At 37.3% G+C, this 18,690-nt stretch overlaps 1 protein-coding gene across 8 annotated transcripts in view; it reads right to left on the reverse strand.

Moving 5' to 3' along the window:
* Positions 1-18,690, reverse strand: part of SUPT3H (SPT3 homolog, SAGA and STAGA complex component) — a 463,611-nt gene that overhangs the window by 92,783 nt on the left and 352,138 nt on the right. For all 8 annotated transcript variants that reach the window (XM_045842957.1, XM_045842958.1, XM_045842960.1 and 5 more), the window contains 4 exons: positions 12,330-12,405; positions 7,048-7,160; positions 6,159-6,266; positions 1,961-2,128 (listed from right to left, as the gene is read on the reverse strand). In XM_045842957.1, coding sequence (XP_045698913.1) covers positions 1,961-2,128; positions 6,159-6,266; positions 7,048-7,160; positions 12,330-12,405 — 465 coding nt within the window. The remainder of the gene's footprint in view (positions 1-1,960; positions 2,129-6,158; positions 6,267-7,047; positions 7,161-12,329; positions 12,406-18,690) is intronic.

The following is an 18,690-nucleotide window of genomic DNA, read 5'->3' on the forward strand; positions in this document are numbered from 1 at the left end:
ATCCTACTAGGTTTTTCTCTTTCTTTTTCCCTTTGCTGCCTTCCTCTCTCTTTCTCTCACTTTCCCCTGCCTGATTCTTTTTTGATAGAAACTAACAAGTTCGTTCTAAGTTTATATACATGCAAAGGACACAGCGAATCCGTATTAAACCTGAAAAATGAAGTTTGAGGACTTATACTACCTGACTTTAAAATTTATTATAAAGCTACAATAATAAAGATGACACTGACAAAAGGATTGACAAATAGTCAATGAAACAAAACTGAAATTACAAAAGTAAATCAACATCGATAGGTTGTCATTTGATTATAACAAAGTCACCAAAGCAATCCAATGGAAGAAAAGAGTCTTTAACAAATGGTTCTGCAATAACTAGATATCCATATGTGAAGAAGTGAACTTGGCCTCAATTCATGTAATACACAATGGTTAATCTGACTTTGATTAATAGAAGTATAGAAGTTAAGCTATAAAGCTTCCAGAAAAAAATATAGGAGAACATCATCATAATTTGGGAGTAGCCAAAGGTTCCTTAGACAGGACAGAGAAAGCAATAAACAAAAGAAAAAATTGGATAAATTGGACTTCAGAGATTCAAAACTTGTGCTCATCTAAACACACCATTAAGCCAGAGACTAGGAGAAAGTATGTAAAAAACATTTATCTGACATAGGATTGTTACATAGAATACATAAAAAAAACTCCTACAAGTTACTAAGAAAAGACAACTAACCCCTCCTCAAAAATACTGTGTAAAGGATTTGAGAAGACTCTTCCCTGAAGAAGATATATGAATAGCCATCAGCACATGAAAAAAAATGCTCAACATCATTGGTCACCAGGGAAATGCAAATTCACACTATAATGATTCACTATTAAATATCCATTAGAATGGGGAAAAGTAAAAACAATGACAACACCAAACACTGATGAGCACATGGAGCTACTGAAACTCTCATATATTGCTAGTGGAGGTAAAAATGATAGAATCATTTTGGAAAAAAAAATTTTTGCAGTTCCTTTAAAAACCAAATACGTACCTACTCTATGACCCAGTCATTTCATTCTAACTCTTTACCTAAGAGAAGCAAAAGTATTTTCCCATGACCTTGCACAATAACGGTCATAAGAGGTTTATTCATAACACCTCAAAAACTGGACAGTGCTGAGGTGTCCACCAACATGAGAAGGAATACACTGATATATTCATACAAGGGAACATTACTTGGCAACACATAGAAATACATTACCTTACTACTAAAAACATAAATTTCAAAAATATCCCAAATGCAGTTCTAGAACAGAACAAACTAATCTATGATGGAAAGCAATCAGAACACCTTTCTAAGAGAGGTGGCAAAAACTGACTGGGAGGAGACATGAAGAAACTTTCTGAACTGAGAGGGGTTTAGAAAACAACAGGTTTATATATTTGTCAAAATTCATCAAGTGGTATATTTAAGAATTGAATGGTTCACTGTGTAGTATAAATTTCACCTTTAAAAAAAACCCATAAACAAATTGTACGTAATGAAGCATTTAGGCCTGAAGTACACTGATGTCTGCAGCTTTCTTTGCAATGTATCAAAAAAAAAATTGAATGGATGAATAAAGAAACAATATGATGCATAGAGTAAATGTAAATATATAGTTAACATAGTACATATAGTAAAATGTTAATTGTAGAATCTACAAGTCTTTTAACTTTTGTATGTTTGAAATTTTAAAATAAAATGTTAAAAAATTCAATATCTTCCTTTATCCACAAGAAAGCTGTTAAAGTTTGGGTAGAAGTCATTAAGTATGGTTAAGTAAAAGTTAGCTGCTTCTAAAAATCTGAATTATGAGAAAAACAGAGTACATTTCCACTATCTTTAAAAACAACACAACAAGACTTTCTTTACTCTGAGAGAGAGAGAGAGAGAGAGCAAGAGAGAGAGAGAAGGAAAAAATCACTGACCTTTTTTCTTTTCCTTTGCTTGGTTTTAGCTGAGTCTTGCCCAGCACTCCCATTCCCCAGGGATGCTGCTGTGGTTTTCCCTGAGTGCTGCGATCCAGATGATGGAGCCGTTGGTGTGGGAGGGGGGGTATTCTCAGGAGAGTCAGGGTAAGACTTTATGCAAGATCCCTGCTCAAAGAAACATGGCTTTGAAATCAGGTGACCAGAATGTCTACTAACATTTGATTTTACTTAGTATCTCATGAATTTAATACTATTTGAAACTTACAAATATAAAAACAATATATTATTATCCTATTGACAGAAATGATGCCCCCACCTTGCCTCTAAGGGTCTAAATATGTTTTTCTATTTTATTTTTTGAATGATTTTTATTTATTTATTTTTTAGAGAGGGGGAAGGGAAGGAGAAAGAGAGGAAGAGAAACATCAATGTGTGGTTGCCTCTTCAGTGCCCTAATGGGGACCTGGTCTGCAATCCAGGCATTTGCCCTGACTAGAAATTGAACCAGCGACCCTCTGGTTTGCAGGCCGGCACTCAATCCACTGAGCCACACCAACCAGGGCTAAATATGTTAATTTTTTAAAAAGATTTTATTTATTTATTTTTAGAGAGGAAAGGGAGGGAGATAGAGAGACAGAGAGAAACATCAATGTGCGGTTGCTGGGGGTCATGGCCTGCAACCCAGGCATGTACCCTGGCTGGGAATCGAACCTGCAATGCTTTGGTTCACAGCCCGCGCTCAATCCACTGAGCTACGCCAGCCAGGGCTAAATATGTTAATTTTTAATCTGTCTAATCATTTAGATATAATCAGGAATCTTCAGATACAGCTTCTAAAATTTCTGTAGATTTTGTTGGATACAGACATTTCTATTTAGAAGTTTTATTAGCATTTCAAACTTACATGTTTCAAAAAGAACCTATAAAAACTGCACCCCCTGATTGGATGCCTCCAGACATTTTTATATCCATGATGACCAGCCTTCTCCTATATCTTGGGGTCACTGTAGATGCCTCTAGCTCCTCCCACATTTAATTCCTTCCTTCCTTCCTTCATAAAATCCCTCATATCTATTTGGTTTCTTTGGCTATGACTATAAGAGTATTCTCTTTTCCATGCAAAAGCACTTCAAGTATTTGAAGACTGTTATATTTCATACCTTTTCATACAAGCCAAACACCTCAGTTCCTTGAGCCACTAATACATGTTCTGAGATTCCTTCCCCCCTGTTCACTCTCCTTCACACATCCTCCACTGCATCAACCTCCGTCCTTAAGATAGTGCCTAACCACTACAACGAAGAAGTTTCCTTACTGTAACATCACAAGACCAGTGCCTAGGAAATTTACAGGCAGATATAAGTATTTTTTTCACATAACGGTACTAATAATCTATGTCATCCTATCACATCCTAACCACACCATCTACTGGCCTACACTTCTCTATAATTTTTTAAAAACAATTATGCCAAACTTTGTAAAATGTTGTGCTGAAATTCAGATGTTGCTTTCAAGAGCATTTCTTTGATCTACTTGCATAGAAACATGATCAAACAGGAAGGAAGAAGCTAGTCTGGCATGAGTTGTTCTTAGGAAAAACAAGAGAGGCCCTAAAGATCCTTCCTTTCTGTGCACAAATCATGTTAGGAAAGAAATCTACAATATTAACTTGAATCAATATTAAACTTGCTAATTTAATACGGGCACCCAAGCTTAACTAGCTCAGTTAGTTCTTTACATATTTAACATTTAGAAATGATAATCATTAAAATAGAATGCATGTTGTATTAATTCCATTCCTTACATTTCCAATTCCAATTCACTGACCATAGCATTTCCACTTGGATCTTCTTAAAAACTCTTTTGAACTCATCACCCTTTAGCCAAGAAACCTTTAACACTTCCTTAGTAACTAAGTGCCTAAGGCCTTAATTTTCTTATCTAACTTTCTACTACCTGTCCTCAGTGCATCCTGTGCTTGAATATTTTAATCAGAGTTTTTTTTTCTTTGTACACTTATACTGATGGTGCCTCTGATGCCTAGAATATTCTCCTCACTTTCACTATCTTGTCAAAGTCCTACCTCTCCTTCAACACCCAGCTTCCTCTTTGAAGTCTTCTTTGACTGTAATTAGGAAGTGTTTTTTACCTTTGCACTCTGTCTATGCCACTCATTTGGAAATTAGTAAATGCTATTTTGAACTATTTGCTTGCTTGCTCGCTCATATATTTCCTTGTTTGTTTTACCTCCCTGAAGAGAGATCTTACTGGTCTCCAGAGTTCCCCTTTGCACCCAGGTTGGTAAAGTCCTTAAAAGGACCTTGATGTTGGTTGCTGATTTGTAATGGTGATGAGTAAGACTCCCATTTTAGAATGGCCATTCTCTTCGTGTTTAGCAGGTAATGAAGGGCAGGAACACTTCTAGTCCCTCTGAATGTTCATTTTGACTACCAGTCACATAGGAGGAGCGGTGTCTGGCAGCAAGGGAATAGCCTGAGGCTTGTACCAACATATTTAGTCAGGATGCTTTCTGACACTCATGCTCCCACCTCCCAGAGAGCCCAGGAAACCCAGCACACATAGACAGACCATTTTTCTTAACTGCTGGGTAGCTGGGAACAGCGGCTGTGGTTGCTGAGCAGTTGCCCAGGGCAGCTTGGCCACCCTGGAGAGCCAAGAGAGGGGGGAGGGAAATAAAGAGTTTTCCTAGCCATGCAAGCAGTCCCTTAAATGTTAAGAGAAAACTAGGCTTGTTATGTTCACTTACATTTCTTCAATTAGAAATGTTACAACAAATTTGTCTGATGTCAATGAAAAGCATACTCATTACACATATTCATAAAGTGAACATGTACCAAAGACATTTTAAAGGGTGTTCTTGACATCATAATTTGGGTTCTAACATAAACAAATAGTGTTTAATCAACTGAGTAATCTTTAGGGACTTGTAAAGTATGCTGACTGATAATGATGTATAGCCTTTTCCAAGAAAAAATGGATTTTTAATAGGCATAAACATATTAATTCCTACTTGGATTCTAAACCAATCTGATTCTTTAAGGGGCATAAAAAGATGTCAGGTTTTTGGCTTGTAATAACATGCCACAGAGGCATGTATCTTTATAGAGTTACTGAGTAGCCCAGAGCAGAGTCACTTGAACCTGGAGTCTGTGGGTTCATAGATCCCTTGGGTCCCCAGAGTGATTTCAGAGGGTCTTTGAACACCCTGAAATTGTGTGCAAAATCTGCAAATGTGTTTATGGGGAAAGGGTTTACATTTTCACCAAATTTTCAAAGGGCCTTGTCCAGTTTTAGGTCATATGACTCACCCAACTTGATCTATAGCTCACTCCACGATTTTACATGCAGATATCAATCTCACCTCCCTGCTGCCTTCTCTATGATATTAGGTTGAATTATGTGAAAGTGTTTGCTAGTAAAAAAGGTCTAATACTGGCAAACTAATTCAATAGATGATATTCCATTTCTGGTTTTTAGGCACATGCGGTTTCCAGAGAATATTTTTTATACTGAAATTATATAAGGCCTTAAGGTTGGGGGTCTCGGCAACATGGACTGGGTCAGGAGAGGTGTGATCTTTAGATGGCGGGGCCTATTCACACAAAGGGTAAATGCGGCCATGCTTCTCCAAATCACATTTAGAGATGGTCATTAACTAAGATGTGAAATTATCAATAAATACCAGGAATTATTACATGAACAATAATCCTCTCATCTTTGAGGGACAAGGAAATAAATAACTTTTCTCAACCTTATTCAATCTCCCATGGAAATGAGAAGTGCCCTTTTCACTGAAAGACTATAGAAAAGCTAAATAAGGCAAAGAAAAGATGAAAAAAATCATTTTCTTAAGTGGACTGTTAGGCCCCAGCACATAGTAGGTTCTCAATAAATATATGAATGTTGACTGTATTAAGATTTTTGGGCTAAAGGCCATACCGTATTTTGCCACATATAGTGTGCACCCACGTTTCGTGTGCATTATACACAGGATTAGTATACCCATGTATAATGCACATCCTTGTGTTTCCCTCAAAAATTTGGGCAAAGCAGTGTGCATTATACATGGCAAAAATATGGTAAATTCCTACGTAATCTTTTCCAAAGCAACATGAATGTAAATACCGAACATGAGGAAAGAATCCACAGATGCATCAGACTTTTTGGTGCTTACCTCGGCAGAGCTGTGGTACTGGATGAAGGCTGCCGAAATGGCGTGGCCGAATGGGTCTCCTGCCTTGGTTGCCATGTCCTGCCTCACAAGAAGAGCCAGATCCACTAACTAGATCAGAGCAACGAAAATAAAGTCACATAGCTGGAAACAATCATCTATGCCACTGAAGTAGCAAAACTAAAAGCAATACGTTCCAAAAGTTATTGATAATACTACTGTCTGCCTAAAAATCTGTATTGTGGAGAAGAGCATATGCTTTCATTGACTGGGAAACAGACAGACCCATGAAGAGAAATGATATATTATGACCTTCCAGCAGAGTGATTCTCAAACCTTATTTCAAAACCACTAAAGAATCACTTTAAAATACAGATTTCTGGGCTCCAAGCCCTAATATTCTAATTCAGTACATCTGCTCTGGAATGTAATCTAGGAATTTACATTTGAAACAAGAACCAAGGGGATGCTGATGCTGTGGCCTAAGGGCCATGCTTTGAGAAACTGGTAGAAGGCATGTATTCTAGATTCAGATTTTTGCATCCATTCAAGAAGGTTGAACATATTTAGAAAAGCATTATTAGAAGATAAAAATCTCTAAACATGGCAGATGTGTACCTAGAATTCAATGTTGAGAAAAAACATTTAGGGTTTCATTTCTGGTTAGAATAGAGTTGCAAAAAAGTCACTTTTACCCTAAAACTCACCAGAGCTGAGGATGCAAAAAAACATAATTGAACTAAATCTCAGAAAATTGCAAGACTGTCTTGGGGGAAAGCTGACGGCTGCTCTCAGTCCTGGGAGCGAAGCAGGTGGTGTAAGGATAGGTCATGGACAGGGGTAAGGAGAAAGCAGCCATGTATGGACTGATATGACAGATCAGAACTCTTACCTGTGCCACAGTTTCATACGCTAAATATGCTAAAATTTCCATAGCAATGACATTGGGTTTTATCTCCATACTGCTGCAGTCCAACCAGTCTCGAAATTTGGAGGCTTTTTTTGCTAGCCATTGAAAAGAACAGGTATAGAAAATTTAATCTTTGAAGTATTTTAATAACGCAAATTACTATCACAAAAAGAAAAATATATCTGTTGAAAATTGCATATGAAAGATAATGCATACAAAAGGCAATGTTTTTGAAGTTTTATTAGTCTAGATATTCTAGCCCCCAGAAATCTCTTATGCGTTTGTGTCCTTTATTTTGTGTCCATGCTACATAAAGTAGTATATTAAGCCACTTAATGTTTAGTACTTTTCCCACTGTGTCAGAATAAGTTTCAAATAAACACTGACTCTAGCTTATGTTATAACAATAGTCAGAAGAGTTACTTGCTTGCCATAACTTTAATTTGTCCTTGTAGGAAAAACCCCTCCTGCAAGATAAAAACCCATGATGAAAAAAGGAACATACAGAAATTATACTCATAATACCTTTCAAAATGTGTCTCTTGGTGAAATAGGTTCAAGGTTGCAAATTTAGAATTAAATAGAATAAACTAATAATTGGCCTGCTCTCATACTGTGGTTATATCTTTCTTGTTACAAAGATGTCCAAATTCTTAAGCCTGACTCTCAAAACCATCCAGACTAGTTCCAACCTGCCTTTCTATTACTCCCTATTAAAATGTCAACTGGCCTTATGTATCACCCTCTCTGTGTTCACACCTGTTCCTTTCCCTCCATGGAATGCACCCCCACCCCTCCTATCACTCTTCATTCATATGAATTTTGCTCATACAGGCCAAAGACATACTTCCCCACTCTAGACATTTACTGAACACTTATATAATTAGATATCCTTCCATGTTTGCTTATAATCTTTCAAATCATATAAATTCTCTGTGGGCAAACATCATGCATCATGTCTCTCTGTGTACCTAACAGGGAACCTTCAGAGTCAAACTAGCTATACGGCCTTCATTAGATACTACTAATTTAAGTGGTAACCTGGAGGGAAAAGATTGATAGTGAAGACTGTATCATGTCTATAACATAATCATCTTTAAAAAAAACTCCACTGATTATTCTTTTGATTAATCTGGTCCCACAGGTCTATAAAACACTTAACAGTAACTCAAAGCATGATGTTTTTTGATCCTCACAGATATAGTTTTCATGGATTCCACATACAGAAGAGTTTTCTTCTAAATAAATCACAGAAGACCTTAAGTCCTGCTATTGAAGCACATATCCAAAGTTGTCAACTATGGCAGAATTATGATAATCCCCCTGGAAGCCATCTCCCTAAAGTAACCAGTCTTCCAAAAACTCTCTGTCATGCAGCATTCCATCTAACTAGTAAGCTGCAATAGCTCACAAACACTTGTTTAACATCTGTGGAATACTTCTGAAGTTAAAGTTAATAGGCAGCAATTTGGCAAGATCAATAAAATGTACCTTACTCACTTCTCCCTTTGACAGATTGTTAGGAACACAGAAACAGATACTTTGTGACTATGCTCTAAACAATTTATTTTAAAAGTGAGAGCAAGTCTAGCTCTTAGTACCCCATCAGACCTGTTCACTTAAGCAGCTTTCTCGGTAGACTTCAAGCACTGAGAACACAGGGACAAGACTCCTGTGTCCACCATTGTATCCCCAACACCCAGAACAGTGCCTGGCATTAGCAGACTCATGATAAATATTTCTGGAAGGAATGAATAAAAGAATTAACAAATAAAAGATATTTCTTTAATAGACGGGTAGGCTCCAAACTTTTTTATGCATCAAGAAGAGGCACAGAGGTCCCATTAACCTACCTGGGCTACTGCTATTCCAGCAACAGGTGAAGACTGCCTGAGCTAAAGTCCCTCCCTGTCACCTGCAGCAGGACTGCTTCAGAGATGGAACCTTTCAGGGTATTGTTGGTTCCAGAATAGGAGGTACAGATACCCTGAGCCATGGTGGTGTGTTTCCATCAAGAAGTGAAGGGGCATCAGGATGAAGGAGTTCCTACTTCTCCTTCATCCCTCTTCTCAAAACATCAGGAGAAAAGGTAAGCCTGGACACTGATCAACAATTTAAACAGAATCCTGAAGACAGGTCAAAGTTTTTAGGATTATCAGTGTTCTCATACTACCCAGGGTTTCAGCCCATGGTGGAATTTAAAATAACTTGACATAATAATTTCACATAAAAATTTTGAGTCTGAGCCCTGGCTGGCGTAGCTCAGTGGACTGAGAGTGGGCTGGGAACCAAAGTGTCCCAGGTTCGATTCCCAGCCAGGGTACATTCCTGGGTTGCAGGCCATAACCCCCAGCAACCGCACATTGATGTTTCTCTCTCTCTCTCCCCCTCCCCCTCCCTTCCCTCCCTAAAAATAAATCAATAAAATCTTTAAAAAAAATTTTTGAGTCTGTTAATTCTCATACATTTTTAAATCTTTCTCATCAACAGTCACTAGCAAAATTCAAGTTTCTCCCAATTTTCCATTCTGTCCTCCCTGAATAGTACTCTATTATTCTAACTCATCCCTTTCTGATCAGCCTTTCTGTTCCTGATCCTTCCCTCAGAGTCTCTGTAATGCTTAGCCCACTCTGGAGAAATTCTTCTGGAACTTCTACCTCTGCAAAATCACTATTCTTTGAGTTATTTGAGAATAGCCTTCCTTAGAGGGCACAGTTTCCCCTGGGACCTCTCATAGTAGAGGTTTTCTTTTCTTCTATACCCATCCATTGGTCAGCTGCTGATTGCCAGCCTGTTCATTTCCTCACACACCACATGGCCTGGGGGCCATATACCTTCATTCTCTGAGTTTTCCCCACAGGGAAAATACAGAACAAGTAGACAGCAGAACTCTTACCAACAACAGAACCTAAAAGACAATGGAATTATGTTTTAACCAATAACTACTAGTCAGTAATTCACTACTCAACTAAACTAACATTTAAATATGAGGGCAAAATAAAGGCATTTTTAAGACACACAAAAGGAATGCTTTAACTACTATAGAACCTTGGGGGAAAAAAACAGAATTAGGCTGAGAAGGCAAGTTTACATACTTACCAACTTTAAAAAATCTAAGTTGGGGGCGTATATTAAAAAATTATGGATAGCAACTAAAATAATAGAAATAGAATACATAATATACAAACTGGTTGAGGAAAAGGAATGAAAAAGATCAATCCAATAGAAAAGGAAGAAAAGCAAATAAAAAAGCATAGTAAATTTAAAACACAAAAGAAGACAGCGTATATAAACCCAGATACATAATTAAATACAGATAAAGTAAATTCATCAATTAAAATAGAAAGAGACTCTCAGGTTGACTAAAGAGAAAACTTAGATATTTGTTTACAAAATTCACATATTAAACAAAAGGTTGAAAGGAAAGGACTGGAAAAAGATTTACCAAATTATAACTAAATTAAATCTTTACGGTTAATACTAATACCAGATTTTGAAAGACTTTCAGGGAAACGACTGACAGAAATATAAAAACAAAAGACTGGTGAATCTGACCAGTGTCTGGATTCTACAACTCACCCTCAGCCTATAAAGCTGTAGACTTGTTATTTTAAAATGCACCAGTAATCCCGATGGGTGAACACTATGGTCAACCATTGAAGAAGGCATAGCTATCCCAGTTCCTATATGTTGGTAGTTTATCAGAAGGGCAGGAATGAAAAGAGCCTAACACTGGAACCAGTGCAGGTATCAGTTCTGAATTTGCTCACCCACTTGCATTAAGCATTCCCAACCACAGCATTTTGGCATATAAAACAAATTCTCCCACTACAGTGTTATAATGACGCACCCACGGGTACCATACAAAGAAATATTTTTAAATGCCCTACTGACTTTTTTTTAAAGAAGAAGAAATAAAGCATAATATACTATTCATACCATTATTATTTTATAAAAAGGGGGAAATAGTAATTTTTAATCTGCTACAGTTTATTATGGAGTTACAAACAAATGGAGTTATTAAAAATCTGACTTGAGAACAAAAGGTGTATTAGGACACTTCAATGACTATGAAATAACATTTCTGTTCCTTTAAGTGAATTAAATTCAAAATATGATTTTAAAAAATAGTTCAATAACACTAAATGTTACCTTATAAACTGGAGATTTTTCCTTATAAAAGACCTGAATGCCATTTTTAAACCTAAAATTTACAATACAAAAACCTCTCATTTGCTGAAATTGCCATGATCTGAAGTGTCATTTACTTAATGCTTCACAGATGTATGATGCCAAATTGTTAGTCAGACTGCAAAGTATATTTAGTTGGGAAAAAATCTTCCAAAACATGTTTTCCTATATTTTACTGACATTTACATGTGGTGCTATTTGAAATGTGTCATTTATTTGCACTTTATGATCCATAAACGAAGCTCTCATTGTCTGTTCCCAATCAAATGCGTTGTCACTGACCACAGAACAGCTTCTCGTGCAAAGACACCATTGTACGCACAGCTCCTCAGCTGGGCCATGTGCTGCTTTGTCAGACCTTTGACTGGACTTTGCATCACACTTACTCTTTGACCTTGACCCTGAGAGGCTTAGTCATCACTGAACTAGTGCTGGAAGGATGTTTTGCTACACAATTGGGCCCACTATTTATCGTGAGCCTTACTGTACTTTTAGTAAGCCTGTGTGCCATGGCGAGCAGTGCTGATTTCACCACTCGTGTTCCAGGAGCATAGCCTAATGGGTTTGGCTAACAGTTACAAAACAAAGATGGAAGAGATTCTTCGTATGTATGTCTGTGGTAATATGAGCATGCATAAATAAATGAAATATTGGGTACTTATTAATACGTAATAGGGGCTTTTAAATGTCATGACTATACCAAGAGAGTCCATTATGGGTCAAGTACAATCTGCAATACTAGTGTAAATATGACTAAGAAACTAGAAATTAAAATGGGAATATTAAGAAAAATGGAATTTTTCTGACTAAAAGTTATGTGATTAATGAACATGGCTGTCTGTGTATTACTTACATCCTTTAAAACCCTTACTACTATTAACTGTGAAACAGGAGAGTGGGGTAAAATCTTTTATAGGCTCCCCAACAATGCAGAGACTGTTTCTGTAGCAGTTATAACTATGCACATATTAAATTCACCAATTTCTAAGGACCAGAGATTGTGTCATACTTTACTATATCTGTAACACATAATCTCTTAAACATATAATGAAGCAAGTTAAATGCTTACTTACAGAAACTTAATTGTCGACTTTCACAGAATTCTGCATATTGAGCTGAATCCATAATTCGAGTTTGTCTTTCTGCTCTCTAATAGATAAAAATAAAAAGGCACAAAAATATTTTTAAAGCAAGTAAACTATCACGTTTTCACAGCTAAAACTGACAATTGAAGTTCCATTTTCCTTTCCTTACTCTAGGTGAACTGATTGGTACTACCAAAAATACCATGATACATAAAATTATAAGTAACAGTAGTTTTGAAGGTTGTTTCTCTTGGAAATAAAGTTTAAAATATAATTTTCCGCTCCTCTATTACTGTCATTATAGCAGAATAACTAAAGGATCTCACTTCTCAGATTGCACACTTGTACATTTTCTTAACTGTACCATCTTTTTTTTTTTAAACAAAGGAAACTGAGGAGACAATAACAAATCAAATAGAAAAATTGCTACTAACAATAACTGTCCATCTGCCCTAAAGCTGGGATCTTTAAATATTAAAGCGGAGTCAACAAATGTGTTCCATACATTTCCCTTCAGTTAGACATGGAGCCAGAGCTGACAAATCCATACTTTAAATTGCAAAGAAAATAAAGACAAAGGTAAACACAACAGGAATCCTTTAATCTGAGTCCAGGTATGATTCACAGTTTGGTATAGCTTCCTTCGTGGGTTTTTGATTCAGTGCAGCAGATGTTTGCTGCTCCATTGTCCCACACGAGGTAGGATAATTATAATTCACCCACAGTTTGGTGGGAAAGAATACAACCGCTTCCGCTTCCTTGGCAAGGGAAGCATTTTGAAATGAGACAGGCTGGTACTTCTTGGAATGAATTTCTGGCCAGTAAAGGAAAAAATTCCCTGAGATGTTAAAATTTTTTTCTGCTTGGGAAGAACTTTCAGCAAATTTTCTTTATCACAGTTGTTGGAGTACATAAGTACCACTTACAACATCTGTGGATATTTTTTAAACTAAAATTATTCTGTTTTTCATTTTGTTTGATTTGGGGGAATGATCAACTTAATTCCAATGATACGTCAGTTGATGGAATGACTAATGGTACACTAGTTTCAGCTCAACACAGAAAAGTTTTAGATGGGGTAGTGGGAGGTAAGTCAAAATTTACTAACTACTGTGGTTCCTTCTAAGACCACTGAGTACTTTTTCCCTTCTCTCTCTTTCTTGTTTCCCTGCTTCTCTCCCTTCTTTCCTTCCCAATCCCCCCATACATACTCACAAACACATACAAGCGCTGACACAACCCTGGACTTCTGTTTATTTACCCCACAGTTCAAGTATCCTTTTTGAGCACATATGAGTGAAAATTACACACATCTGTACATTATGTGTGTACTATATACATATATACAAACACGTGCGCATATGTAGCCCCTTGTGTTTGGATACAAAACATTATGGTCCTTAAGGACACATTACTGGGTGAATTTTTATGCACTTAGGAGTACTTTCTGATACGTGACTGCATGATGTAGTTTTGTCCTTTTTAAATGTAACCAACACACCATTTTTTTTTGGTTAATAGAAAACATGAAGGAGGGAGAATTTATATGTTTTGAACATAACAAATTAGTTACTAACATGTTTATTAAAACTTCTTATACTGATAACACTCTATTATGTATATTTGTCTGTCTGTCTGTCTGTCAGAGTTTGACTGACTATACTAGGAACCTCTCAGGCTTGAATTTCTAGCTTCTAGAAAATGTCTGACATAGGGTAAATAAATAATAAAACATTCATGGAATGAACAGATGCTACCATTCTAGTCTACAATCAGGGCAAACGACTGTCACCATAATGCAGCCAGTCCTTGATTATCCAGCATTACCACTGGCCCTCTTTACCGCTCTCCAGCTAGGCAACTTCATCCACCCAACCCGTACCAGACAGAAAGGGCTTAGATAACTACCAAAAAAGACAGGAAGTTCCTAACGGGATTCTTAAGACTCACTTTTCTTCTATCAAGTTGAATAATCAAGATTTGACTTTTATATATATGCTTAGATAGTTGATGTTTCTGCAACAAGTATTTCTAGAAATGCAAGTTGGAAACACTTATCCTAAGATGTTAAGGTTGCGAAGTTGCCAACTTTAACTGAGGTGTGTAGCTACTTGGAAGATTCTGAACTGCAACACCTACCATCTGAGTACATTTAAAAGACACTGAAGGCCTTTAGTTATTACAGTTTGCTTCATTCCTTTTAGACATTCTCTTTTCTTTATCAAGCATCTTAGTTTGATTTCAATTCCTCCATCACCTAAGCAGTAACCTTAGACCTCAGAACTCCATGAAGCTGGCCCTAGGGTGTGCAGGAAACCATTTACTAAGTGCCTAGGACACAGCAAACAGGCAAAGCAGTTGACACAACAGCAAAGATTTATAGGCAGTAGAAAATGATGGCGTATTAGAGCTAGAGGGCAGCTTAAAGTTCATCTTGTTCAATCCCTCTCATTTTAAAGGTAAGGAAATTAAAGTTCAGAGAGAAGTGATTTTCCAAAAGTGAGCAAGTCAGAAAAGTCAAGGACTACTAATTCCTGAGCCAGCCTATTTTCATTATAAGAAGCTGTTTCCAACCTGTAGTACTTTTTACCTATGCTGTGAACTCTATATATTCTCTTACTAAAACAAACCATGTAGACCCTCTAATTAACATGCTCAAACTGGTCATGAAAATAAAATTAGGGGGCCCTGCATCAGCAAATAAGACGCAACCTGGAGTTAATGTTGCGCAGTTGCACAGGTTGCAATGTACCTGATAGTGCACAGGTATGCTATAGATGAATCACAGGTATGTAGAGATACTGCTTCTCCTCAACTTTCTGGATGCCACACAAGGTGAGGTGTAGAACCCCTGAGGCCGGTATCTGGCTACAAGTTGCCTTGTCTATTTACCTTGGTGTGGCATAAAAATATTGTCATTTTCTATGTGAGCCATAACCTGAAAAAGCATCCACACTCCTCAGAGTGCGGTCAAGTAAGCTCAATGTGAAATCAGAACCCGGCATGTGAGGATGATGAGGATATGGCCTTCTCTTCCCCATGAATTGTGTCAACAACCAAAAGAAAGACAAATTTGACCTTATAAAAGAATTGAAATCATTCAGCATCTGATTATATCCTTACGCTATCACCTTAAATCCTGGGAAAGGGAGTAAATACCTAACCTACATGGACTCCATGTTCTTTAAAAACAGTAACTATATTTTGCTTCTATAATCTCAGTATTGGCCAATGTTTACCTTGGATCTACCTGTGCCTCAGTAAATGTTTGCTGGCTAGCTGAGTGACTGAGCAGATGGACCAATGGATTGAGGACAAAAAAATGCATATAAATTCTTGTTGGCTGATCTAAAATCAGAAACTGTAATGTCTGTAATCATATTGTATGAATTCCAGAGAGTGTAGGCAGCCTTTTTAAGTCAAAGACCCTTAAAAATCAAGACACTGGCCAACTATCAAAAAAATTTGGTTTTTATTTCTGTGTTGTCCTAATTCCACTTTCCCTTCTGCTCTATTTAGATGACCCATCCCAATCCACACCAAAATGCACATTGGTTGTTTTTCCTATTCCTGCTACAGCAAGAAAAAAAAAGATCTCTGGAAAAAGATGCAAGGGGTAAAAATTATAAACCTAGTAAAACATCATAATCAGAACAACAATGCCTACTCTTTATAGACAGAAACATAATAAACTTTAAGATAAAGTTTTAAAAACATAAAAGAATTTTTAAAACATACAGTTCATAATGTAAAACTTCAGTCCCAAATGATCTAGTCTGAGGTGTATCACTGAATAACCAAATCACAGTAGGTTTATCATAGCTTTTATTCACACCAAACACTCAAATTACACAATGTTCTTCTGATCTCAGACAGCCACATGAATGTAAGGTCATCTCGGGATTAGTCATGCTCTTGTATCTGCATGTCCAGTTCGGCTCCTGCTTAATCTGTCAGCTCTACCAACCCCTTGGCTTCTCTGGCTATCAGCAGTGCTCATGAACACTCATAAAAATATGCCACATTCTCAGGCTTTTCTGAAATTGAACCTCACTAGTTATTACCATACACAGCAAAGTATTATTACCATATAGGGGCATGTGTGGAAAAATTACTTTTGAAAGAATCAGTCCTAAAACTTTCCAAACACTCAACAATATTTTAAAAATTAATTGGAATGGCTCTTAAGAATGTAAAGGAGAACAGTAATACTTAATTGTCACTCATCTCACTACCAAGAAGTTACAGCTTTTTCTAGTTATTATAAAACAAATGTAGAAGGCAGAATTCTGTGCCAGATGAACTCATTTTTGGGCCCCACGTAAATGAAAACAGGGAAGCAAATATCTCTACAGATGTAGTACCGAGTATAATTTGCGTGTTCGTTTCATCTTGAACACAGCAGACTCTCAGTACATATTTGTTAATTTAAATTTTCAGTAAAAAGTTTTGATTTCAACTAATGTAAAATTGGTTGTGTCTTTGAAAAATAACTTTGGCAGTGACAGTCCCCACTTGCCCCTGGCTACCCCAGTTTGTGGTGCGAGGCTGGATCACTTACGTAGCATGAAGCTTCACTTACATTCCCCACATGCTCTTGCTGAAGCATGTTGTAAAGGTTATAGAAGCTACGTGCTGGTGTATCTCTTGGCAGCTTCTCAAGATGTATGACATTTATCTTTCTTCAGCAATACAGAATCATATAACATAACTTTTGAACCAAGATGAAAGTTTATCTTCTCTCACTTCCATGTCCGATTTTTTTAAAACCTTATTTTGATTACTCTTAGAAGTCTTACATTTGAAATGCAAAGTCCTTTCTGTATGGAAAAGGCAAAATGCCAATGGTAACCTACCAACTTTCATGTTAGGCAGAAATTGGGTTCTGAACTTGAAAACTTCAAATGCAGCAGTGGGCAGCAGCACCCAGCAACATGATAGCATGTGAATGGAACATGGAATGTTATATGTGTTCGTTATGCTGTGGTCCATTGGCAGAAGGATACTAACAGATCAGTGATCTTGAATGCTGAACACACTTAGAAACCACATCCCCAACTCACTGTAAATAAGGAAACTGAGGCCCAGAAAGGTTAAAGGGTTTACTTAGGTTGTTGCAGAGGCCAACTGGTAACCAGGTGGGCACTTGTTTTGCTGGCTGAGTCAGTTTGTAATTTAGAGGTTCCCCTGTACAAGAGTCAGGTGAGCCTCCCTAACAACATTTGGCAGACAGTCCCTGACTTTGTGACCACTGCAGAACTCCCCATTTTGGGGCCTGGGGTACTGCAACAGGTTACTAGCTGGCTCATTCCAAATTTTTAATACTCCCTACCCATCTGGGTACAACTTCAAATAAAAACAGAGAAAAGGCCTTGGCACACAGCAAGACCTTACCATAGTAGGCCCTCTTCTATCCCCACACCACTCTCCTCTCCGCATCATAAACTGAAGTGAATGGCCCTCAGCTCAACACTGCATCAACCTCAAGTTCAAATGCCTGGTTTGCAAATGCAGACATCAGCTGGCCCATCCTATGTAGGCAGACATTATTCTCACTAAAATGTGACATATTCTTTGCTGTCTTCCTGTCCTCCTCTGTCACATCCCTCACTGCTGTCCCCTGCCCCACCTTCATCAGTGAGCTGGCCATTCCCTCCCCCATCCACAGGGCAATCTAAGGCATTCCCTTTCAGGGTAAGCACCACCACCTCCTCTAGAAAGTTTTCCCTGAAGATCCCATGGGTGCCATTATTTCTCCCTTCTGAAACATTCGTCCTTCTGGATAGTATTAGTCCCCTGCACTTTTCTACATGTCCTACTTTTGTCTCTCCTAAAAAAATTACAGCTGTGAGAATTATTAACTGAAAAAGCAATTTGTGAATTAGCATGTATGTACTTTTATCCCAATTATGTTTAAACAGACACACCACACATGAATGTGCAAGCGTCAAGAAGCATATACATTATACTTTTAACAGTATTTACCTCTGGGAGTAGCACTCTAGGAAACTTACTTTTGCAGAACAAATCAAGAGGCAGAAAATCACTGAGAAAAGCACAGGCTTGGATAGATGTTCAGAGAGAAAAAGAATATAAATAATGATTATGTTACCGCAATATTTAGGGAGTCAGCTCAGAGTCTTGATTGATGTAATCTTCAAACCAAAAGTTTAAGTTTGATCCAGAATTTTCTCTGAATTATATAATTGAATAAAAATACAGTATATTGTCTATTTTGTAGCCTAAACAGTAAAAGTTCCCATCGGTGCTAATTTGTTCTCCCAGAGTGATTTTCATAGTACACCAATTTTATGTGTCCCGGCTAATAAGAATGTATTAGAGTAGTCAT

The sequence above is a fragment of the Phyllostomus hastatus genome, unplaced genomic scaffold (genome assembly GCF_019186645.2).
Source record: "Phyllostomus hastatus isolate PE091 unplaced genomic scaffold, TTU_PhHast_1.1 phas_contig_40, whole genome shotgun sequence".
In the NCBI taxonomy this organism is placed as follows: Eukaryota; Metazoa; Chordata; class Mammalia; order Chiroptera; family Phyllostomidae; genus Phyllostomus; species Phyllostomus hastatus.